Source organism: Silurus meridionalis, chromosome 23 (assembly GCF_014805685.1).
Source record: "Silurus meridionalis isolate SWU-2019-XX chromosome 23, ASM1480568v1, whole genome shotgun sequence".
NCBI classification, from domain to species: domain Eukaryota; kingdom Metazoa; phylum Chordata; class Actinopteri; order Siluriformes; family Siluridae; genus Silurus; species Silurus meridionalis.
In genome coordinates, this window is record NC_060906.1 from 7,444,066 (window position 1) to 7,470,184 (window position 26,119).

The 26,119-nt window shown below is 38.9% G+C and overlaps 2 protein-coding genes across 5 annotated transcripts; one reads left to right on the forward strand and one right to left on the reverse strand.

Moving 5' to 3' along the window:
- Positions 1-3,444: 3,444 nt before the first annotated feature.
- ccnd3 (cyclin D3) lies at positions 3,445-11,334 on the reverse strand. The gene is made up of 5 exons (XM_046836600.1): positions 11,022-11,334; positions 5,854-6,069; positions 5,443-5,602; positions 4,032-4,174; positions 3,445-3,726 (listed from the first exon to the last, which is right to left on the reverse strand). The coding sequence occupies exons 1-5, from the start codon at positions 11,244-11,246 to the stop codon at positions 3,574-3,576; spliced, it is 897 nt and encodes a 298-aa protein (XP_046692556.1). The 5' UTR covers positions 11,247-11,334; the 3' UTR covers positions 3,445-3,573.
- A 3,665-nt stretch (positions 11,335-14,999) lies between these two features.
- On the forward strand, positions 15,000-26,119 carry si:dkey-15h8.17 (uncharacterized protein LOC100034454 homolog). Of its 4 annotated transcripts, none has more exons than XM_046835657.1 (9): positions 15,000-15,245; positions 15,563-15,619; positions 19,001-19,067; positions 19,841-20,039; positions 21,302-22,060; positions 22,987-23,222; positions 23,719-23,788; positions 24,290-24,455; positions 25,646-26,119. In XM_046835657.1, exons 4-9 carry the CDS (start codon positions 19,844-19,846, stop codon positions 25,764-25,766), a joined length of 1,548 nt encoding a protein of 515 aa, XP_046691613.1. In that variant the 5' UTR covers positions 15,000-15,245; positions 15,563-15,619; positions 19,001-19,067; positions 19,841-19,843; the 3' UTR covers positions 25,767-26,119. The 4 variants fall into 4 exon arrangements, with proteins under 4 accessions (XP_046691613.1, XP_046691614.1, XP_046691616.1 ...); XM_046835658.1 differs by having other exon boundaries at positions 15,563-15,587; XM_046835660.1 differs by lacking the exon at positions 19,001-19,067 and having other exon boundaries at positions 15,563-15,587.

The following is a 26,119-nucleotide window of genomic DNA, read 5'->3' on the forward strand; positions in this document are numbered from 1 at the left end:
TATATCAGTAGGAGAATGCTGAGGATGGAGCCACCATGAAGGAGGAAAATAGGAAGACCAAGTAGGTGGTTTATGGATGTGGTGAGTGAAGACATGCAGGTAGTTGGTTTAAAAGAGGCAGATGTAGAGGACGGATGAGCTGCTGTAGTGACCCCTAATAGAAGAAGCCGAAAGAATATGATGATTCAATTTAGACCAAAAAAAAATAGAGGCTGTGAAAACCCCCATAGAAAATCTTGATTTGAAAAAGACAAATAGCAAGCAGAAGAGAAATTGATTTTGTCTCGAACCTACTTATAAATCCATTTTCAAGAAAAGTTAGACATCATGAGGAGAGGTTGGCCAACCCTGAAGCTAGCTAGCTTGTCTTAGCCCAGGAAAGGGTTTGTTCTCCACTTCCAGACCACTGAATATGAGCAGTACCACTGGCTTACAGCCTCTGAGGAGCGGTGCAAATTATGAGTATGCATCTCTGGTGAGTAGGTTGTATTTTATTTACATTTTAATGTTTTTGTAATGTTATTAAACAAATATTGATTCTGAACTACTCCAGATGATGTAGGTGCAGTACATGCTGTGAGTACAATTCTCTCATACTGACCACTGGATGTTGAACATAGTACCTCATGGTAAAGACTCTCTGAGGATTTGAGTATTAGAATTTTTGCTCTCCACAAAGATGGCCTAGACTATAAAAAAAAATCAGTAACACCCTGAAACTGAGTTACAGTACAGTGGTCAGGATCACACTGAGGTTTTTCAAGACGGGTTCCACTCGAAGTTGAGTCCGATGTAGAGGCTGCTTTCAAAAAACAGATGCATAAGTGCTGCAGCAGTGCTTTAGAGGTTGCAGAAGCGGAAGGTCCACTTGTCAGTGGCCAGACCATACGCACACTACAACAAGTCGGTTTGCATGGCACCGTCCCAGTAGAAAGCCTTTTCTAAAGCTGGCTCACAAGAAAGCCTGCAAACAGTTTGCTGAAGACAACCTGTCCAAGAATTACTGTAACCCTGTCCTGTGGTCTGATGAGACTAAGATAAACTTGTTTGGCTCAAATGGTATCCCGCATGTGTGGTGTTGTCCTTGCGAGTACAAATTAAATTGTGTCTTGGTGCATGGTCTGGGGCTGCATAAGTGCTGCTGGTTCTGGGGAGCTGCGGTTTGTTAAGGGAAACATGGTTTCCAACTTGTACTGTGACATTCTGAAGCAAAACATCACGCCCTCCCTTCAGAAACTGGGACAAACAGCAGTTTTCTAACATTATAACGACCCTAAACACACCGGCAAGATGAAACTGCCTTGCTGAAGGTGAATGTGATGGAGTGGCCAAGTATGTCTCCAGACCTGAATCCTATTGTGCACCTGTGGGGATCCTCAAGCAGAAGGTGGAGGAACGCCATGTGTCTAACATCCAGCCACTCTGTGATGTCCTTATGGATGAGTGGAAGAGGATACCAGCAACAACCTGTGCAGATCTGGTAAATTCCAAGCCCTGGAGGGTTAAGGCAGTGCTACATAAAAATAGTGCTCACACTAAATGTTGACACTTTGGACACAGTACTCACTTTTGTTGCAGGTTATTTCGACAATAATTGCTATATGTGGAGTTATTTTTATAGGATAATAAATCTGTACTGCTACACAAGCTGCACATTGACTACTCTAAAATATATCCAAGTTTTATTTCTATAATATTGTACATTGAGAAAATATTAATAAAATAGTTGCTGAAATGTGTGGGGTGTACTCACTTTTGTAATCAAAGCAAAAGATGGCTACTTTGAAGAACCTAGAATATGACATAATTCAGTTGTTTCACAATTTTTTGAATGTATATAATTCCATATATAATTCCACGTGTTAATTCATAGTTTTAATGCCTTCAGTGTAAATCTACAATTTTCATAGTCATGAAAATAAAGAAAACTCTTTGAATGAGAAGGTGTGTACTGTATATATTGGTCTGTACTGTATATATTATATATATATATATATATATATATATATATATATATATATATATATATATATATATATATATATATATATACACACACACACACACACACACACCGGCCACTTTATTAGGTACACCTTACTAGTACCGGGTTGGACCCCCTTTTGTCTTCAGAACTGCTTTAATCCTTCGTGGCATAGATTCAAAAACATTCTGTAAATGTACTGGAAACATTCCTCAGAGATTTTGGCCCATTTTGACATGATAGCATCACGCAGTTGCTGCAGATTTGTCGGCTGCAGATCCATGATGCGAATCTGCCGTTCCACCACATCCCAAATGTGCTCTATTGGATTTAGATCTGGTTACTGTGGAGGCCATTTGAGTACAGTGAACTCATGGTCATGTTCAAGAAACCAGTCTGAGATGATTCGCGCTTTATGACATGGCACGTTATCCTGCTGGAAGTAGCCATCAGAAGATGGGTACACTGTGGTCATAAAGGGATGGACATGGTCAGCAACAATACTAAGGTAGGCTGTGGCATTGACACGATGCTCAATTGGTACTAAGTGACAATTAGTACCAAGTGTGCCAAGAAAATATCCCCCCCACCATTACACCACCACCACCAGCCTGAACCCTTGATACAAGGCAGGATGAATCCATGCTTTTATGTTGTTGATGCCAAATTCTGACCCTACCATCCGATTGTCGCAGCAAAAATTAAGACTCATCAGACCAGGGAACGTTTTTCCAATCTTCTATTGTCCAATTTTGTTGAGCCTGTGCGAATTGTAGCCTCAGTTTCCTGCTCTTAGCTGTCAGGAGTGGCACCCGGTGTGGTCTTCTGTTGCTGTAGCCCATCCAGCTCAAGGTTCGATGTGTTGTGCGTTCAGAGATGCTCTTCTGCATACCTCGGTTGTAACGAGTGGTTATTTGAGTTACTGTTGCCTTTCTATCAGCTCGAACCAGTCTGGCCATTCTCCTCTGACCTCTGGCATCAACAAGGCATTTGCGCCCACAAAACTGCCGCTCACTGGATATTTTCTCTTTTTCGGACCATTCTCTGTAAACCCTAGAGATGGTTGTGCGTGAAAATCCCAGTGGATCAGCAGTTATTGAAATGCTCAGACCAGCCCGTCTGGCACCAACAACAATGCCACGTTCAAAGTCACTTAAATCACCTTTCTTCCCCATTCTGACGCTCGGTTTGAACTGCAGCAGATTGTCCTGACCATGTCTACATGCCTAAATGCATTGAGTTTCTGCCATATGATTGGCTGATTAGAAATTTGTGTTAACAAACAGTTGTACCTAATAAAGTGGCCGGTGAGTGTAAAATACACACACACACACACACACACACACACACACACACACACATGTATAAATATGTTTTAATTATCAACTAGATAGATAGATAGATAGATAGATAGATAGATAGATAGATAGATAGATAGATAGATAGATAAAACAATCAACTGAACTGAACAGATCGATTCTTTATTATTTAGGTAAAAATGTAATATCTGAACACCATGCAAAAAAACATGCACTTTAACATACACAAAAAACTTTTTAAAACAACACATTTTATACAGAGGTTTTGGTTTAGAGGTGAGTAAAGGTCTGAGGTGACACTCGGACTCCCTCGAAATCAACAGGTGATTTGCTGACCTCACGAGCAGATGAAACACACAAGTCTAGGGGCAAGTTTGTAGTCAGAATCTCCTCTAAGGCGGTATAACAGTTACACAGGGACACCTGAAAGAAACAGGAAGAAAAACAATCAGACATGGGAACTGAAATGACCCAAAAGTGACCTTTACCTATCGGACATCACAATGCTCCGTTACTGATATTCATGATCGTGAGCACGGCTCTGCCTTCTAACACAAGACATGTCTGTGTTGACACAGACACGCTTCACGTGACATGCTGCATTATGATGTCCGAGAGCATGACTCAAACACACGGCAGGTGAGACGTGAAACAGGTCAGTGTCAGTATTGGACGCATACAGAGTGTGGGTCAGTGCCATTGGATTAGGGTGCAACATAAAATCTCACCAGGTCGCTGTCTAGGGTGCTAGCCATGAGCTGCAGGAGAGTTTCGCATGACAGGCCGCCATCCAGCAGGTTCAGATGCTGAATAGCAGCAGCTATACAGCTACAGGCAATAACGGAGGGACGGTATGTAGAAAATGTAAACTCTGCAACATACACACACCAGCAGTGTTAATGCTGAACCCAAGGCAAGGTGATGAACAGAATAAATTATCTATAATACACTATATGATGTGGAAAGCACAATGAATGGCATAACACATCAGCGGTGGGCCGTCAGGTTCAGGAAGACCTTTTCTGCTGACTCTAAACCACTGCCTTGTGTTTTAATATATTTTTCCATGAATATGTATTAAATTATACCATTATTCCTAGTCATTCATTCTCTTAATTTTTTTCTAACATTTTTCATGGTTGCTCTGCTTCCAGTACTGCATGTTATGTAGGAGTTCCTATCTAATCAGATGTCACTTATTGCCAGGGTCTACAGTGAGAGGGTCTATAGCTTCAAATCCTTGACAGTAAAACTGCTGTTTTAAGCTATCAGATGTCAAGATGGCGACATTGGGGCCATCTAGCAGACGTACCATAACGTCAGCATTATTACGTCCTTTGACTGGATTGTCAAAGAGCGCACTAGTGTGAGCTCACGAGCCGCGTCTGTAGCAAACAGCACAAACCCAAATGTATTCGTGTAGACTTCATAGCTGTTTTTTCATTCGGCAACAGCTGGCAGAAGAGAATAAATTAATTAGGTTGCAGATACACTTATTAGGCTATTTTTAAAACGGATTTTTCAAGAAAAGCTGGACATCACGAGGAAAGGGCAGCCAAAACAGTTCAAAATAGTTATTAAGCTATTTCAAAAGACATTTATACTTTTGGGTTTTCTTTCCTGTCAAATTTGCACAAACACACAATTTGGTTAATATCGTTGCTTGTGCTAGAGATGATGTGTGCAGGGGGTGCAGTTGTGGCTACAGTGAAAGGAGATGTGTTGAATTGTGTTCATTAATTTTCTTGCTTTAGAAATGCCATTCATTCTCACTGTATAAAATTCCTGTCTGTGATGCAGCGCTCTGTTCCACTGCTGTATAACATTGATGTTTCTATCACTGTGGTGATGGTATTGAGAGGTGGACTGATTCAGGAAGGACACCACTCAAGGCTGTGGTGTGAAATTCACCGGATGCTACTGCATCCAATAAAATATCTTACCCTTGGCAGCCTGAGTTACTGAATGAGGAAAGACATGTAGGGAAAGAAGGGTTTTACACCACTCATACTGTAGCTCAGGTTATCACTGTCACACACACACACACAATAATATCCGTATTGATATATTTTAAATTCTACATTACAAGACCAATCTGGATATAAATGTCTATGTGAATTTGTACATGTGTGTGTTTACCTGTAGCACTTAAAGCAATGTATGAGTGTGTGTGTCTGAGGAGAGCTGAGATGTCATGAGGAATTATGGGAAGGCTGTGATGTAGGGGATCCAGGTAGTCTGAGGGCAGCACTGAGGCCAAATCCCAGTTCAGCCTAGACACAATCTCGATCTCCCACTCCTACACACACACACACACACACACACACACACACACACACACACACACACACACACAAAATGCAAGACTGGTAATGTCATAGCAATATACATCTAAATGATTTTTTCCCCTCAGAAGCCATTATTATCATTTTATAATATTGATAAGTATGTAATAATATAAAATTTATTTTTAATAATTTCAAAACATAATTTGTAATCAGAAAAGACCTGCTCTTTATAACCCAAAGACACTGTGATGGCGAAATTTACCAGGAGTTCCATAATGGAGAAGGTGTTGTCGGAGTAGAGGCAGAGCTTCGTGGCACTCAGAGGAGACGTGTCTCTGATTTTGGAGGCGAGGAAAATGCAGACGGCACCGAGCAGCTGCAGATTGGATACGTCCATGGGATACTGAGCCATGTACCTGTCCACAAACTGAGCTGCCAGCAAAAACACCTCATGCTCACACCTCTGATCCTCACACACCTGGAAAACCCAAAACAGGAAAGTCATACTATATGACCTTTTCACTGTCATTTCATTCATGTACCGCTAAAAATATTAATGTTGCTGTTGAAAGAAAATTACAATCATGAAATGAGTAAATTAATTAGCTTTTGTCACCTTCAGTTAAAATGATTGAAATTCTGATGTGCAAATCTCATGGCCCCATATTTTATTCACAATAAAACATAAAAACCAACCGGCCAAATTCATAAACTGAGAAAATTAACCATTATAAAGAAAAATATGGTATTTTTTTGTCTGATGGCTGAAACATGCCTTAAAAACCAGAATGCAATGATGTGCACATCTCACAGAAAAAAAGAACGACAAAACAGCCAAACTGCAAGACAGATTACATCATGGATAAAACGATCAGAAGAGATGCTGAACTGAGAGGAAAAGAAAAGCAGAGAGAAGAGAAAGAAAAAACTCTTGGATTCCCAAAATATGACAAAAAATGGTTTCCATGTTAATTAACATTTTATCCAGTCAGTGTAAATCTGATCGTTTCCAGCCAGGCTGTTACTAATGCAGGGGTCGAGGATTTCCAGCTTTAAAATTTTCCTGTGGGCCAAAAAATTATGTGAAAGCAATAATGCTTCTCTGTCTTGTAGTTAAAGTGACACCTCATGTTCCAAAAATAACTATTAAAAGGCTTGGTCTGAACAAAACCCCAATAACATTAGCAATAGTTCAGAGAAACAAAGCCCAGTATTGATGCAAAATGAGGCAGGACCAAAACATATGTGCTAGGTGAGCTGAAGAAAAAGAGCATCTATTACACCTGCCCCAGGGAACAATTCAGCAAGCTTAGCTTTACTTAAATAGGACCCTGTGCAAAACTAAGCCCTAATCCAGGGGTCTGCAAATTTACATCCAAAAAAGCCATTTTGGCCCCTATCCCACCACTGCCTGGAGCCGCAAAACATATTTGACCCTTAAATAAATATGCAGTCAGCCCCCAACCTACGAATTTTCGGAATTAAAAAATATATTCAAGAAAACGTAAAAAAATCTGGGCATGCTATTCAGATTTGACAACGCCGCAAACAGAGGAAGAAGAAAAAGAACGCCTGGCAGGCATGCATTGTGGGACCGAGACATGAAAGTGTCTCACTCTTCTCGACTTACGAATAATCGACTTTTCCGGTCCCTAACTATTTTGTAAGTCGGGGGCTACCTGTAATACAATTTTGTTGTTTTATGCAGATGTAAGGTAGTTGCACCACTAATTTTCTTTGTATTTGTATTCTGACAATTTATACCTTTTGTCTCTGGCAAGACATAGGAGCGTGCCTGGTGATGGAAGAGTGGGGTTGCAGTAGCAGTTAGCTTACGGGGGCAGTGGTCTTGACCTCAATATTAGCTACTTGTGGGGCAAGAAGTAGAGGGTAATGTATGGTTACCTCCAACGCCAAGATAAGAGTTGTACACTTCTTTAGCAGAGGGCTAAAGATCCGAACGTGGCTCTAGAGTTGCTCATTGCCGACCCCCACCGTAATCATCTACCATAGGGTGATGAAGAGCGGAACCTTTTAAGTGCCTCTTTCCAATATGCCTCTGACAGCCATACACCCAGTTCACCTTCCATCTAGATTTGATTTTATCCATGCTAGGTCTTTCCAAAGTCAAAAGCTGAGAATACAATACAGTGGAACCTCGGGTTACGAATTTAATTCGTTCCGGTACTTTATTCGTAACCTGAAAAGTTCGTATCCCGATACAAATTTCCCCATAATAATGAACAGAAACTTCGGTAATTCGTTCTGGACAACCAAAAATATTACTTAAATAAAAATAAAGCCAATATTCACTAATATTATTTACTTTTAACATGTTATATTAAAATTATACCACATAAAAACATACAAAAGAGGAAAAGATCTTTACCGGGTACTTTCCCTTTGAGAAGACTCGCTGCAGGAGACGACGTTTGTAGAAGGTGGAGGAGGGAGAGTTATTGTTTGGAAGGAGAATCTTATTATATTATATTATTTATATATTATTATATATTATATTATAGAATATTAAAGACAGTGTTATTAACACGAACGCTGAGACAATTGTTGCATTAGAGGGAAAATGAGAGCTGTTTCTTTAAGGCTACTATCAGTTGGTATTGAAGTCCAGAGTGAAATTCATTATGGGTATTGTACTTCGGAAAAGACTGTAACCCTGCTAATCTATCTTCATAAAAACAAGTAAAGTGGTTATGCATCGGCTAATGTTGTCCATCTCATCATTCCACGAGCATCAACTAACGAGTTGTTACGCTGCCGCCGGGAAAAGTTCAAGCGGATAAGTAACACGATGCTCTCGCTAGGGACACAGGACGCTAACTGATGTGACGAGCTGCGTGGATAGAGCAAAAACAACCAACTTGCCTGCGATTTTTTGGTGAGCGACGTTCGTATCCCGATATATTGTTCGTAACCAGGGGCAAAAATTTTGATGAACTGCGATTCGTAACCTGAATTATACGTATGCCGGGGCGTTCGTAACCCGAGGTTCCACTGTATATAGTTGAGACCTTTAGCACTAAAATTAAGTGTAAGGCTGTCCATAACTGAAACAGGTGTTGAGGAAAACAGAAGATGAGGAAAAGTGGGATAACTGTCCTTGACAAATGAAAAATCTATAAAAATGTATCTATAAAAGTGGTTTGCGTGGGAGGTCATTGGTTTTGCGAAGAATTTCTAAACTATTAAATAAACAATCGGTACACAAGTCTTTGACACATTACAGACTATTAGTTGCCCACTGTCTAAATGTCGAGTCTAATGTGGGGTGGAGGAATGAATGATTTTTTGGGATAGGGTCCAGGATTGATGCTGATGTAAACTTATAATAATGGTGAAACTGGTTAAAGATTTAAACTGGTTAAGAAGAATATACCGGAGCTGGGAGAGATGAGAAGGGAGACAATTGTGATTTAACTGAACACCAATTTGGTGAATCAAATCTATGAAGCCAGAACAGTTTACATTTAGTCCTTTAACCATCCAGGACAACAACAACCTCACACGATGGTCTTTATCATTGTCACCTTTATCAACAAATATATAAAGCATGGAATACTGTAATCAAAAATTTATATCTTAATATAAAGCAATTTGTGAACATGATCTGTAAAGAACAACAAACAGCACAATGTAAAATACTAACAACTGTAAGCTGCAAACCCTCGCTACGAGTCAACAACCAAACATGAGAAAACCAAACAACAAAATATAACAATATTTTAGCGTAATAATATACAGTAAGTCCAAGATCTAATTCCACAACTGACGATGGTCTCAGATGTCGCATTACAATAAACTTCCAATGTGTATGAAACGAAGATTAAAGTCGTATACAGTCTAGTTGGAGCTCACAAAATGTTGTCACATTATTAATATATAAACATAATAAACATGGAATGAAGAAGAAAAGTATACAGGTGATCTGTCTAATTAGTCCCCAAATTTGCACATTTTCAAGCATGCAGCTGACGTTTTACTTCGACCCGAACCGTATTGCATGTTAATCTTCACCCCAATGACTTGACCTGCTAAACTTGAAGATGCAACGCTTCCATTTACATTTAATGGCATTTGGCAGATGCCCTTATCCAGAGCGACTTACAACTGAGCAGTTGATGGTTAAGCAGTGACAGATTGGTGCTGCTGGGACTTAAACTTGTGACTATCTGATCCTGATCAGTTGGTTGAGGACTGACTTGGTTGCCTTGTGAAAGAACGAGTGGTCTTGTAAATTGAAAAGAAAAGTCCTTTCCCAGTACTTCTATGAAAAAGTTTGTCATAAATTTAACTGGGTCCAATCCTTTAGGTTTTTCAGGAATGCCCTGCACACTCATATTGGATCTCCTTGAGCAGTTCTCAAGGTAATCAGAATCATTTAGGCCAACTTCCACTTCGCGAAGGCGCTCATCACGAGCTTCATATGGCTTTACTTGCTCTAGAGTCAGTTCACAGCTGACAAGGCGTAAACCAGCTCTCTTTAAAAGAGAGTGGACCACATGTTTGAGAGGAGCATTGAACAGAGCTTTTTAAGGTCATCAGGTAGAGCAGGGAGAGTGGGGTCAAATTTACGTAGTTGCGTTCTAGACGCCATAACGTGATTCAGCTACATTACACCAAGTAAGCAATTCAACATATTCATTATAAATGCTGATCCTGATCACACATCTCACCATGCTTAACCCTGCAGCTCTGCATGTAAAGTTTTAGCCAGAATTTGTGGATGACACCAAAACTGTGCTTACAGACAATAGAAGGTGTTTCTGAACCCGTGCAGCGATTTCCGTTACAGAATCATGCCTGATTTTGATGCAGTGCTTCCTGAGGGCCCGAAGATCATGGGCATCTAGTATTGATTTTCACCCTTGTCCTTACAAAGATCTCTTCACATTCTCTGAATCGTGTGATGATATTATGGACTGTAGATGATCAGATTTTCAAAGTCTTCTCAATTTTATATTGAGGAACATTATTCTGAAAATTCTTCCTCCTCCCAGCTTCTGAGAGCCTCTGCCTGAGAGATTCTTACGACTGACCTGCAGCAAAATGATCCTCCAACTGGTTCTGTCCAGAATAAATTTCTTTTCCAGCTTTTTTTTTGCCCCGTACCAACTTTTTTTATTTTTTCTTAGATGTGTTGATTTTATTTTCTTATTTGATCTGTTTTACTGTGAATCAAATCTTATTTTTATGAGCTCTGCAAACAGCTTCTGCATATTTACAGTGGCCAGAGATTTTATATTTGTTTGCTGTACATATATTGACTTATTTATATACTTGTTAGTTTGCACATCATTGCATTCGGATAAAATTTTTATATTACGCAGTGTACCAACTTTTTTTGGACCTGCGGCTGCAGATTTAATTTATTATTACACAAAATAATATTGATATGAATGTAATGAACCGTACCTTTAGCATCCACATGGTCAGGATTTTTCTCATTCGCGGCTGCACTTCTTTCTGCACGGTGCCAAAATACGAGCCTGAAATGGTGCAGCTTTGCTCTAAGACCTCCAGGTTTCTCCACACCCGGGGGTCTCTGAGCAGAACCGGGTCGCAGGCAGCAAGGACAGGGCCTACCGACTCCTTATCATTTTGGGAGAAATGCACGTTTTCCCGGCAAGTCAGATCCATTGGAGCGTGAAAATGCGTCAGCTGTGCGGTGAAGCTTTGCTCCAGTTCACCGCTGGATGAACCCTGTTCACTCGCTCAATCTACCTTTTACTTAAGTCCCGCCCACATGCGTCCGTGCGCGTAACGGACCGTTTGATTGGTCGGTTGGACGCAGTAATAGGCCACGCCCCTTAGTTAACCCTGCCCTTGGTGTTAAGTAGTGATGAGAAGATCGAATCCTGACACGGTTCTTTGAATCTCGTTTATCAAAATGAAGAATCTTTTTTTTATTTTTTATTTAGTTCATTTGGTCAAAAATGTTACGTTTTCAATAAGCAGATCCCCCAACATGTCTAAATACAAGAACTTTAAGGATAGTTCCAATAATGTAAATATGACAATGCAGCTGAGTGATAATGAACAAAATTTAAAGCTACCTGTGCCTCAAATGTACAACTAATTATCCAAATAAAAGGCAAATATAGTTAATATTTTCTCGTTAACATCCATGACTCATGAGTTACCACGTAATAAGTTAAAAGCAAAGTATAGCTAAGGCAATATATCAGGGGTATACAGGCTAACTTAATGTAGAAACAACAGCTAAATACTGTTCAATTTATAGTGTCATCAAAATCGCCACAGTGATCAGCAAATCTGGTGTTTAATAATTAAAATATGTTCATTTGCATACATTTGACACAAGGCAGATGATTAGGATAAACAAAATAAATAAAGCATATCAACACATGTAATCTGATTATTTTGAAGACATCTGTTGAAAAATGAATCAATTGGGTTATTTCGAGGGAATTAAAAAAAATTGGCAAGTAAGTCAGAGTTGTGTTAATATGTTAAACATTTAAAAAAGGTTTTTAATAAATATAAGAAGTGCCCTTTTTTCCACTTGAGCCCCTGTCCCTCAAAATGTCTGTGCACATCCCTGTTCAGACCCTTTGCGACAACACATGAAATGTAGGTGCCTTCCATTTCTCTTTATCATTGTTGAGATGTTATTACACCTTGACTGGAGTCTACCTGTGGAAAAGTTTATTAATTGGAAATGATTTGGAAAAACACACACCGCTCTATAGGAAGCCTCCCAGCTGACAATGTATACCAGAACAAAAACAAAGCCATGAGGTCAAAGAAACTGCCTGAAGAGCTCAGAGCCAGGACTGTTGCAAGACACAAATCTGGCAAAGACTACAAAAATATTGATGTTGCACTAAAAATTCCCAAGAGCACAATGGCCTCTATAATTATTAAATGGAACAAATGTGGCACAACCAGGACTCTTTTATGATCTGATTGCCCTGCCAAACTGAGCAATCAGGGGAGAAGGGAAACAAAGAACCCGGTGGTCACTATGACTGAGCTCTGTAGATCCTGTGTAACTGGAATCCTGCACCGATCTTGGCTTTATGGCAGAGTGGCTAGACAGAAGCCTGTTCTCAGTGCAATACCCATGGAAGCCCGCTTGCAGTTTGACAGCAGGCGCCTGAAGGATTTTCAGACTGGGTAGAATGAAATTCTCTGGTCTGATGAAACCAAGATTTATCTGTTTGGCCTCCATCCTAAACGTTATGTCAGGCAACGCTCATCACCTGCCCAAAACGATCTCTAAAGTGAAGCATGGTGGTGGCAGCAACATGTTGTGGGGGTGTTTTCCTGCAGCAGGGACTTGATAACTAGTCAGGGTTGAGGGAAAGCTGAATGGAGCAAAGTACACGGACATCCTCAATAAAAACCTGTTCTATAACTCTCAGGACCTCAGTCTGTGGTTGAAGATTCACCTTGCTATATGACAACAACCCTTAGCACAAAGCCAAGACTGCACAGGTGTTGCTTAGGGACAACTCTGTGAATGTTCTAGAGGTTCTAGAATATGGTTCTGACTTGAACCCTATTGAATATCTCTGGATAGACCTGAAAGTTGCTGTACTTTGACCAGAGGTGGGAAGCCGAGGTGGGAAGTAACGGAGTGCAAATACTTCGTTACTGTACTTAAGTAGATTTTTCTGGTATCAGTACTTTACTCCACTATTTTTTTCACTTTTACCATTTTTACACAAATATCTGTACTTTTTACTTCTTACATTTTCAAACCAGCCTCGTTACTTTTAGTATTATTTCTTCTTATTGAGCACTGTTTTCAGCCTATCATCCTATCATCGCCTGGCTTTTTCACCATATCACTGGTGTATTATTTCCTGGCTATCAGAGCTAAGGATAGCGGAGCTAACAATGAGCTAACAATAAGCAGCATGTGTACAAAAGGAATGGCTAATGTTAATATAGAGGGAGTCACCGATGTTAAAATAACAAACAACAAGAACATTCCTGAACACCCATCACCATATATGAGGGAGATGTTTGAAATAATCAGCGTCAAAAAGGATTCCTGGTGAATGCGTTGCAAATTGTGTCAACCCAAAAAACAAGTGCTGGCTTTCATGAATTCGCTGTCAAATTTGAGAAAACACATACAGGTATCTAACATATCTTTCTTGTCATTAGCCATTTTAATGTTTTGAGTAATAATAGTGTTTGCTATGTCTGTAATGTTAGTATAAATTTATATGAGTGCACATTTCGGGCATTTGCTTTATTAGTGAATGTAGTTAACTTCACTAACTATACATTTGTAATGTTAGCTATCTGTTATTTTAATTGGAATATTAATTAACTTAATTCACCATCATTATATCACCCCCGGGTGCATAATGTTTACTTTTAAAGAACTGTAATTCTGTTAGTTGAATTACTGTTCTATGTCATATGTGTCTGTCTGTTTCTTAAATCTACTTGTCACTTCTAGAGAAAGCACACAAATCACTTGGAGAGATATACCCAGCTCACTTCAACTGCTCTAAAAAGAATATCGTCAGATGAAGGCAAAGCAAATGAAGTTGTCGGAACCCAAGAGGGTCTCACAGCACAGCGTAGATGAAGTTATTGTAAACTTTGTCATTCAGGGTCTACATCCACTAAGTGTTGTTGAACAGGAGGGTTTTAAATCCCTTGTGCATTTCTTACAACCAAGTGTTGTAATAATGTCTCGAGGTACTGTAAAAAACAAAGTTCAAAAGTCAACACAGGAAATGAAAGCACACAACCTGAAAGCAGCCATGAGTAAAACTGAATACATTGCCAACACCACTGACTGCTGGACAGCACCACAACAGAGCTTTATAGGTGTCACGACACACTGGATAAAACTCTACCGAGATGTTATGCTGCCCTAGCATGTAAACAACTAAAAGGCACACATTCTTTTTCTGCACTTGCAGGTGCAATGTATGAAATTCACACTGAGTTTAACATCTGTGACAAGATTGTTCGCACAACAACTGACAACGGCTCCAATTTTCTAAAAGCATTTAGAATCTATGGTGAGCTTGAAGAAAATAATATTCCAGAAACTGTGGAAGGGGCCAGGCAAAGTCAATTGGGAAAAAAAGAGAGTGGTGATGTTGATGACTATGAAGAGGAGGAAAACAATGAGGGTGTTGAGTTTGTTGAAGCTGGAACAATGTTGGACCAAGATGATGGCCTGGAATATCAATTGCCTAAACACCATCGCTGTGCCTGCCACCTCCTGAATCTGGTGTCTACAGTTGATGTCTTGGAAGCCAATTTCAATTCAGCTTACAAGCGGCTGTCCCGCTCAGCATTTGCAAAGTGCTCAAGTCTGTGGCACAAAAGTGCAAGATCAACCACAGCTGCTGAGATAATCAAAGCAAACTCCAGCTCTTGAGGCCGAATGGCACTAGGTGGAATTCCTTTTTCCTACACTGTAAAAAATTTCCGGGATTTCACAAGATGTAACAGTAATATTTCACAGTAACTTACATTATTAGCATTTCACAGGCATTAACTGTGATATTTCACAATATAGTACAGTGTTGAGACTTTTATTGTAAAAATAATGCCATCAGCGAAATTACAGGAAGCGGCTGTGACTTTCCTCCCGCGCTGGCGCTATCTTTGAGTTTTCTCATCTCTGCGGATTCAGTGGTAAGTTTTAAAATGTCCAAATTTGTCAATTTAATGACTGATTTTTTATTTTTATTTTTATATATGTGATAGTGCATGAAGTATCAGCCAAATTTTGTTAGTTGTAGGTTTTGTTGTTGCGCTGTTAGTGATTAACACACTCGTGTAGGACCGCGGAATTTAAAAAAGAAAGAAATGAACAGACGTTGGTAGTGTTGAGTGTTCCTGTGTTGAGTGTGCTGTACTGTGAGATTTTAAGCCTTAATTAAAAAAATAACATTATCTGTTAACTGAAGCTTTTCTTGGTGCTTACAACGTTCTCTCTTTCTTTACTGTAGGTTCTTCCCACAGCATCTCACAGCGGTAAGCTAACCACTGGGGAATAAAGTTGTGAGGTAACGTTATTCTGTGGCCTGAATGTATATAAATTAGACATTATGGCTGTTATTATCAGCTAGAAAAATGAACGTTATATGCCCGGTTTCAGTGAAACCAGGTTGTAGTGTCGTGGATTAGGGCAAAAGTAAATTCATTTCAGACTTGTGCCTTTAGCTGTGTGTGAGAGCGGTACAGAGCAGCCGCTATCTGTCTCGTCAAATGAAAAATGAAGTGCGCATGTCAATGTTTAAATATTTAAAAAAAAAAAAAAAAAGCAGGAAAAAATAATAATTCGTTTGTCTCAGATAAATTCCACTGCCAAATGTTTTTTTATTCCACTGACAAATGTGCGCCTGCGCTGCAGTGTTCTCACTGTTACACTAAGCTAAACTCTTGTGTTTGCAAGTACACGAACGTTAGCCTACTGTGATTTTTAGCTGAACTTAATTTATATGTTTATAATTATTGGCTTTTAATAATCTTGTTTGTATTTATGAGCAGTAGTGGGGTGGTGAGCTTTCTAACTAAGTTACACACATCGTTCATTTTAGTGTTGACACCCTAGTTGTCTTGTCCCTTAGTTTTATATTTTCACTAATGTGTTTAAGATGTTTTTTTAACTATTAGGTTGTTCAGTTTAGTAACTTTCATGTGTGTGAACCAAATATATTAACTTTGAGTTATTAGGGCAGTCTGTTATCTATATCCTAACTAACAAGATCAGTTTTAAATCTGGTTAGCCCTGTATTTTTTTTTTCTCAAACTGAATCGAACACAATGTTCAACTGTAAATTTAGTTTGTGTGAACATGTGTCTCAGACAGTTATTGAGTTTATTCAACACTCAAAACTGCATAGTAACGCTCCCGACTTTGCGGTGGACCTGAATGCTCTCGGATATGTCGCAAATCAAATGCTTTAAAATCTCATATGTATAGAGAGCATACAGGGCGTGGATCATCTGTGCAACGTCGTAAGCAGTTTGAAACTCCCTCAAATGTGTGGCTCAGTTTTGTACATTTACATGTGACACCTTAAGGTCCCTCATTAAACATTTAAAGTCACACATACAAGAAGGTTTAGAAATAAAATGCCCAGTCAGAGGTTGTGATTGCAGCTTTACCGTTGCATCCTCTTTAGCCTCGCATTTTTCAAGGAAACATAGAGATCTAGATCACGCCTTGTTATGTGTGTCTGATCCTACTAAGCCTAGTAGTCCGTGTAGTCAGCCATGTTCTGATACTTTCCTTGTGGAAGATACTGAGCCAGAAAGGGAATTTGCTGTGGATCAAACTCTCTATTTACAAAACCTTGCCCTTCTGTATCTTAAATTACAAGGCAAGTTGTTGCTACCATCCAGTACAATACAGACAATTATTGAGGACTTTCAAAATGCCCATGAAATTGGCCTGTCTCATTCCTATATGATTTTAAGTCAGAAACTAAAAGTACTTGGAATCCAAGAGGCCACCATAAGCAACATCATTGATGAAATTAGCAGGGCAGATCTTCTTAAGATGGGTAACAGGGACATTTTGAGCACAGACCAAAAAAGAAAGAGCTTTTTCAAAAACAATTTCAACTATGTTGAGCCTGTGCCTTTTCTTCTGGGCAGTGATGAAAATGGTAAGGAGTGCTTTGCTCAGTATATTTCTATCAATGAGACGTTGGCCACACTGTTCAAAAGCGAGTCTGTAAGAGAACAACATGTTGCCACACGTTTGCAACCAGCTACTGAAAATCTCATTCAGGATGTGAGAGATGGAGAGGGATTTAAGGGAAATCCATTGTTAAAAACAGAACCTTCCTCTGTTGGTGTGATTCTGTATCAAGATGCATTTGAGGTTGTGAACCCACTTGGTTCAGGAAAAAAAAACCACAAAATCTTAGCAGTTTACATGACCCTGACTGACATTTTACCTCACAATAGATCCACAACTGATCATATGCAACTTGTCCTACTATGTAGGGAGAAAGATTTTAAATATTTTGGCATGAACAAAGCTTTTAAACCATTGATCAGTGATCTCAAGCTTCTAGAGGAGCAAGGTATTTTGACTGATGATGGCATTGTAAAAGGAGCTTTGACTGCCATTTCAGGAGACAACCTGGGATCACACTGCATTGGAGGTTTTGTAGAAAACTTTAGTCGAACCAGCCATTTCTGCCGCTACTGTGAGATTGACAGAAATACTTTTATGAATGAACCATACACATGTGGGACTCCAAGAACTGCACAATCCTATCACAGTCATTTGGAAGTTTTAGCCACCAGCGATACTGTCTCAGCTTGTGGCATTAAGACAGACTCTCCTTTTAACCAGCTCAATTATTTTCATGTTTGCCAGCCAGGGCTTCCGCCATGTCTGGGGCATGATTTGTTTGAGGGTATTGTGTCTTATGACCTTGCCTTGTTTGTTGGTCACTTGGTTCAGGAGAAGCACTTTACCTACTTACAATTAAACAGATGTAAAAGCCAGTTCTAATATCAAGGAAATGATGCCAACAGCAAACCAGCAGACTTGTCTCCAGGTAGCGAACGCTTAAGTGGGCATGCCGTTCAAAACTGGTGTTTTCTGAGGTTGCTACCTCTTTTTGTGGGGGACAGAATTAAAGATCCTTCTGAAAATGAAGTTTGGCAACTTATACTGCAGCTGAGAGAGATTGCAGAGCTTGTTTGTGCACCAGCTATTACAACCGGCCAGGTGGCATATCTGAAAGTCCTCATTGAAGAATATGTCTGTAGTTGTCAAAGGCTTTTTCCTTCCAGTCTGTTAAAGCCCAAGCATCACTATTTGTGCCATTATCCACAGCTTATTCTTCAGTTTGGCCCTCTTATACGTCTGTGGACATTACGCTTTGAGAGCAAACACACCTTCTTCAAGCAGTGTGCCCGGAAATTGCACAACTTCAAGAATCTTTGCAAAACGCTTGCAGAAAGACACCAACTACTTCAAGCCTACTTAAGTGCAGGCAGTCTGTTCCCTTTGGTTGTGCATGTTGAAAAGGGTACAGAGTTTTATGTAAGTGATTATAATGACAGGATCAGGGCATCAGTTGCTGGTAAAAATTTTGAGTCACAATCTGCAGTAGCTTGCAATGAAGTGACAGTGAAAGGCACAGTATACCGAAAGGGGATGTATGTTTTGCTTGAGAGTAATGATGTAGAACTTTATGTTGGAAAGATTCATCTTATCATTGTTCTTAATAAGTCAGTGCAGTTTGTGACTCAAAAATATACTTTTGTGAAGCTAAGTGACATTGGTGTCTATTGCAAATTAGGAGTAGCCCAAGAGGATTATGTTTGCATCAAACAAGAAGATTTGCTGGACTACTATCCTCTTCCATCATACAAAATGTGTGATGTATCACTTATTGCTCTCCACCATTCTTTTCCAGAGGCAGTTTAAGCTAAATGTGACAGAGGTAGCGGGAAAAGGCAGGACAAGTAGAGCAAGCTGCTTTGGTAAAAATGCATACAAAAGATATTGTAAATTTATTGGGTGTACTTTATAATAACATGTTTTTAAACAGTGACAGATAAACAAACTACATCTATTGTTCCCATAATGCTGGGTTCTTTGAAAAGTTGAATTTTGTTTTCCTTACATTCAAAAACACACCTTTTTGGTGACACTGATTTTGTGTCTGCTCTTGGTTGGTGTGTTCGTGCGCTATTTCTGGTAAAGTGTACATATGAGGACTTTCACTGTACTTTCAGTGATTCTGTTATGTAACAGAATCAGCAGTCGAAAAAAACTTTCAGAAACTTGTATGAACCCCAACAAAGTGCATACGGCACAGAAATACTAAGTCACACATGTCCAAATGGTTCTTAGAAACTTTGCCCATGAGGAATCCAATTCTATAACTGTGTTAATAAGTCAAAATACATGAAATACAATTAGACCCCAACCCCTTTAACGTATGTACTAAACAAATTTCCAAGTTCAGGTAATGTCAGCAGTCTCCAGTCTCAATATATGAACATTCTGCCCTTACGTGATTCTTTATTGCAGTTATATCAAAACTGTCAGCCGATTGAACGTTTGAAAATGAATATGTAAAAAACAATATAAATATAGTGTTATTACCAGTACAGTGTGTGTAAACATAATTTATTTGTAAACGACATGGACAGTGTGAGCCTGTTGTAGTAATAAAACTAAAACATACTGTATAAAACCATACAAAATTAAGAAATGTTATTGATTACATGTCTGCCCAAACTCTTTTCAGAAAATGGATGAAGTAATGCTGAAGGAATTGGTGTTGTCATTCTTACCGGGTCTCTCTGATGAAACTCTGACTTCACTCCTGAATGGGTTGCAAGAACTTGGTGTGGAAAACAAGGAAGACCTTGCTTTGGTACAAGAGAAAGATATAGTGAAATACATTCGACCTATTCAGTGTCGAAAGTTACTCCATGGCTTTAAAGGTAACTATATTTTGATATTACCCTATAAAAAATTTAGTTGACTGAAGCTGAATAGAATAGTAACAAAATAGAATAAAAATGAAGTTACAAATAAAATACATAGAATGCATGAAATCAAGTAGAATAACATTTTAGACGAATAGTGCATAACAGGGTTTAAATTGGGCTGGGGCTAGGGTTGGGGGATTCCCCATAAAATGGCAGTTGACGATGTTTAGGGTAAACCATCGCGATAAACGGGGGGGGAAGAGTACTTTATTACTTCCACTTAAGACGAATTCTGCACTTTTTATTTTAATATATCTCTTTACATAAATACTATTTTCTACTTAAAAGCTATAATTTCGTTATTTTACTATAATTTATTTTACTATAATTTTCGTTATTTTTTTGTCTCTCACCGATTAGATCACTTGCCCATAGCGGCACTGTCTTCCACCATTGTTTTGATTTTTTTCTTGTAATTTAATAATTTAGTTTTGTTAGAGAGAGCAGACACTAAAAACTGAATGTGTGAATTCAGCGGAGCTGAACACGCGTCACATCACAGAGCAGCAGGTGTTAGATTTCATTTATTACTGTCATTACTATCATGATGTCGGTCAGATATCGTCCATCCGCACAACCCTAGCCAGGGCCATCTGGGCTAAGCCCTGGCACATAGGCTGAAGGTCTCGCTCTGCTCTGCACCAGTGTACCCACTATGCTGGTGCGTGTGCACCGACGCAGCGAATAATGTGTTTCCATTAATTAGGCTTTACGCCGTGCATGCGGGCACCCACTTCAAAACGGATTGCGTGACCGGGTTTTACCGCTCATTTGCACGACGTCAATCGTTTGTGTCACCATATGCTCAGTTAACCTACATTGGTACGCTTTGATTTTGTCCCTGAATGGCCCTGCTAATCAGTACGTTGTGATTGGCCTGAATACCTCTGAAGTCAGCTAGAAACGTGACGCTCCTTACCATGTTTGAAAGATTCGCTTACAGTGCAATACTGACAGGAGTTAACTTACAGGCTGTGAGTCCAAGCGAGAGATATTATGCTAATGTCGGTCTTTACTACATCACCAATCTCAGGAAGTAAACTGTTGCCTACAATCCGTGTGTTTGTTGTAGTCCAAGAAATGAGATTTACGTTGCAGAAAATAACTCCCGTCATCGTTTACTTTGGGGTCTTTATATGGCATTCACCAGCAAATTATAGTTGTTATAGTGGTTCTTTCCCCCTTCATGTAATAATCTGGTCTTTTATTTTTAGGACTTGAAATAGTTCAGTTGGAACTATTTCCTGTTACCTCTCCAACTTTTGCAGCCAGCACCTTGAACACTCCTTGCACCATACCTGTCAGAACTCAAGATACTATTTCGTCTTCATCTTCACAACTTGGCAAACCATGGCATGCAGACTTCCAGGTTAACTGGGATAGGATGCCAGCAGCAATTGCAAGAGCATTAGCAAATAAAACAAGACCATCCCCCAGCGATAGAAAAGATATGGTGAAGGCAGTGGTTGATCAGATGCTGGAACATGACTCTAACCCATCCAGAGCAATTTGTCACAATATTGTTCGAAGCATTGTAAGAAGCCATGCAAATTGTTTTGCAGATGTTGCAAAAAATGGAGACATTCTTGGAGATGGTTGTTACTCTCTTTTGCAACAAATTAAAACTCGAGTGGAATACAAAAACAGGAACAATACTCTTGTGAGACGACGCAGAGAGAGAAGGCCACAAAGTAAGGGAGCAAATGAAGGCATGATAAGAGGCCCTGTAGATCAGTATGGCTGTGTAAGGTGGAGTCCTGTAGAATTTCCTCCTGGTGAAACTGAGGCATCATTACATGCCATGAAAAGTTATCTCCTTGACATCTACTCAGAGGAAGGCATAGTTGGTGCAGAGAGAGCTGAACCTCTGATGGAGAAGACCTACGTCATCCAGCGACGCTATCTTAATAGTATGCCTGCACCAGCCATTGCAGTGGTTATGGAGAGATGGCCGTATCTCTTCTCACTAAAAGGTCCTTTATTCCTTTTCTATCTTGTACACACTTAATGACTTAAAATCTCCATAACATCAATAGTTTCATATATCAAAATACACATTTTACATTATTCCTGAGGTAACTATTACTTACTTTATGTAATTCTAAAGTGCACTTATTTCGTTGCTAAACAACATTTTTTGTGTATTTGGTATAATAACAAAAATGTGTAAAAATGTGTTTGCGTGGTTTATGGTTAAAAACACATTATTTTCCACATACAATAAATTTTTGTAGCTCCAGATATTTCTGCCCCTCTCAAACGCTCTGATTTTGTACAAAGCTAATCGATCTGAAAACCGCTGTGTCATCTGATTGGTCAGCTAACCGGTACGTTGTGATTGGTCTGAATACCTCTGACATCGACCGGAAATGTGACGCTCCTTACCATGTTTGAAAGATTCGCTCACAATGTAATGCTAACAGGAGTTAACTTACAGGCTGTGAGTAAAAGCAGGAGGAATTATGATAATGTTGGTCTTTACTACCTCAACGGTCCCAGGAAGTAAACTGTTGCCTACAATCTGTGTTTGTTGTAGTCCAAGAAAAGGGATTTACATTGGAGACAATAACTTGCGTCATTGTTTACTTTTGGGTTTGTACCTTTTGAATATTGTTAACATGTACTAATACACACTTACACACCAAAGGAAATGTAAAATTGTGAATTGGACCGTAGTTGTTCTTTACATGGTTTAAATGAGGCTTTGATTTTTAGTAATCAAATGTGGAAGTTACTCAAGGAATCTTTTCATCTGTACTTCCTAGTTTCTTGACCAATAGGCTTGCGCAATCCTCTCACTGTAACGCAACATTAAGATAATGCATAAACGTGCATAAAATGCATAATGCATAAACGTGAACAACATGAAAAGTGAAGGTTTCTTCTTCAATGTTTACAGGTATTTTTTCACACTTCACTCTTCTAACGGATGTCCCTATCCTTATGAAGTTGCGAAAGGCCCTGGATAAGAACTACAACACCATCCTAAAGTTCTTCCAAGGAGTCAACTACCAGGGAGTGAAAGATGTTTTGGCTACTTTTGAACCAGAGGCATCAGATAAGACTGCAATCGTTCTACTTCTTCTGATGGCTTACTTCAAAGAGCCAAAGGATTCCATTGTGCTTGATGTTGATGAAAGTATATTTTCACTCTCAAATTAGCATTATTATTTTTGGATAAATGCACTGTGCTTGTATATTGCCTTTCAAGTCTTCTGAACACACTACACTTTACCCCATTCACACAATCATCAAAACTTTTTGGTTTTTGTTTCACTTTGAGGAACTGCTATTTTGTCCATCTTTATATACATGTTCCTGACCTGTATGTGCATGATTTACATTGCACTGCTGCCCCATAATTGGCTGATTTAATAATTGCATGAATAAAATGATGAAGAGGTGTTCCTGGTAGTTACAGCTGAAGTGCTTGGTGAGTGTACACTGTACACACTGAGTATCTTATATCATATGTAACCCAAAGTCATGATCGCAATCTAAATTTTACCAATTGTTTACTGCCTAATCTTAGAGAAATCGATGGGGGCAATTGATGATTTTAATTGAGTGCTGCCATAGGTTCAGATTATTAACGTCTTATTTAACTATTATTCTATTGATTTATTTGCAGCCTTTTGCCACAGCCACTGATATTGAAAGGACTGTGACACTACCAAGCACCCCTTGCTTGATTGTCCAAGGTGATTTTTGTTTTCTTTGTGTTTACAGTCCATGTAAAATCCATTATTAAATATGTTCTCAGTTTGTGACACCAGAAAAATGTGTTCTTAAACACACAGACAAATTTAAATGATTAAAACAGCCAAATTAATAAAATAAGTTATCAAAATCTTGGATAAATATGCAGGACTCTCTGCTCTCAAACTCTGGAGAGTCTCTCTCTCAACTATCCAATACTGCTACAACCTGAATGGATGATCGCAAATGTTACAGGCGGGGCCATGCTCGATGGCTCCAGTGCATCAAAGAGTTACTGTTTTAGCCCCACCCAAAATAATCCTGAACACAGAAATGTGGAAAAACTGTTTAACGGTGTAACTCCACAATTCAGTAATGCATAGTTCAGTCTTTGTAACGTGTTTCAGCAATTAATTTATGTGTTTAGAAACAATTCTCTGAAATAATTTTTTTATCCTTTTCTCAAGAGTATGGCATTATGAGTATATATGGTTTTGTTTCAGGTGACACATTGACGCCGAGGGCATGGATGCTGTCGCTGGAGGGTCAAGTGGTCATGGGACCTCACCCTGACTTTACAACTGGTCTGGCGGCCACTTTTGCCAGCTACTATAATTTTAATTTAAAGTATGCTGACAGCGGTTCTTGCACTCTGGAATTCATTCAAAGGTAATGTCTACATCAATCCTCTGGGGCCAGTTGGGACCAGCTGTGCGTAAGTTACAACCTAGTTGCGATGTAAAGGGACATACATTTTCAACTTAAGCACTACTAATTTTGGTGTTGCACCAATAAACTTCATTAGAGCGTAACATACAAACCAAATATTTACAAAAGAACGGTTGGAATTAAATGGCAGACTGACTTAACTAAAGCAATAAGCTCTTGTTTTGCTCCACAGACTTAAATCCTTTATACATATGACATATATGTGACCGATCACGGAAAGTAGGGACACAAGTCGGATCTGGCGCATTTTGAGTTATACACAGATTCCGCTGGGAGTGACAATAGGGCTCATTTACATCTCATTTAGATAAGCTATACACCCTGTAAAGCTGTTTTAAGATACAGATGCTCTAGCATCTTAAATGTATTTTGTGACAGAAGTCCAGATGACAACATGAAAAAAATAAATAGCCTACAGCGTAGACCTTACACACGACTATAAATCGGGCTTAAGTGTGTTTTGGGGCCCTGGAAAGGTTTTGACATGCTGCAGTAAGCTGATCCATACACTTTATGTGCATCATGTTACTTTATAACTTTTTGTTCAGTATAAAAGCAGTAGTGGCAGCAGTGTCCAGATGATATGAACATATCTTTTCACTTCATTGTTTTGTTTGTGCAATGTAGTACTGCAACAGCTGTAAGAAAGGTTATAAAAAACTGTTAGCATATAAGAATGTAAATAGTCTTCCTTCCTGTAAATGGTCCAATAAATACCATACCGAGGTCATCATACTGAAATACTATTGTACCGTGAATTTTTGATACTGTTACCTCCCATGTAAAGATGCAACTTTACACATTGCAAATTATGAAAGTCAGAATGTAAAAATGACAAAACTGAAGCATACATTAGGAGGCACCCTGTGATCCATGTCATTGGCACATTATTCCTGTTGGGTGGAGCAAATTCAAGCAAATTGATAAAATTTTATTGAGGAGAAAATCCATAAAAAAAATTATTTATTTAAATGTTTGGGGTTTAACTGAACCAAAGTAATGTCACCTTGTTCGAACTGAGCTAACATTAGTTTTGCTTTGTACTACAAAAGCATTGACCAACTGAAGGCTACTTTTTCATCCCACTTGAAAGAAACTAACAGTTTTTCTTTCTGCCTTTTTGTTTATAGGCGATTTTTGGGCATTAATCCGGAGACAGGCACAAAGTCAAAGAAGCAGAAAGGACTCATCAACCAGCAAGTCTGTACATTAATAAGAAAACTTATTGATTTTGAATGGATGTCAGTCTAGTGTGATCCAAAATTTTGTTCTTTGTTTAGCTAGGCAGTTATGCACTTTGACACTTACTATGTTCTTTGTTTAGCTAGGCAGTTATGCACTTTACTACTTACTTTGTTCTATATTGTCTCTTTGTTCAATAAAGAAACACTATGCTGTAAAAAGCCTTGTTGCAATTACATTTTAATGAAGTTGAATCAACTTGAAATTACAATTCACTTAAACTTTTTTGACAGGTGAGGAGTTGCTATTAATAATAAAAATAAACTTAAAATAACTTAAGCTAATTAAAATTCATTTTTATAATTTATAGCAACTCCTCATTGGTCAAGAAGGTGAAATTTAATAGTAACTTCAAAGTAAAG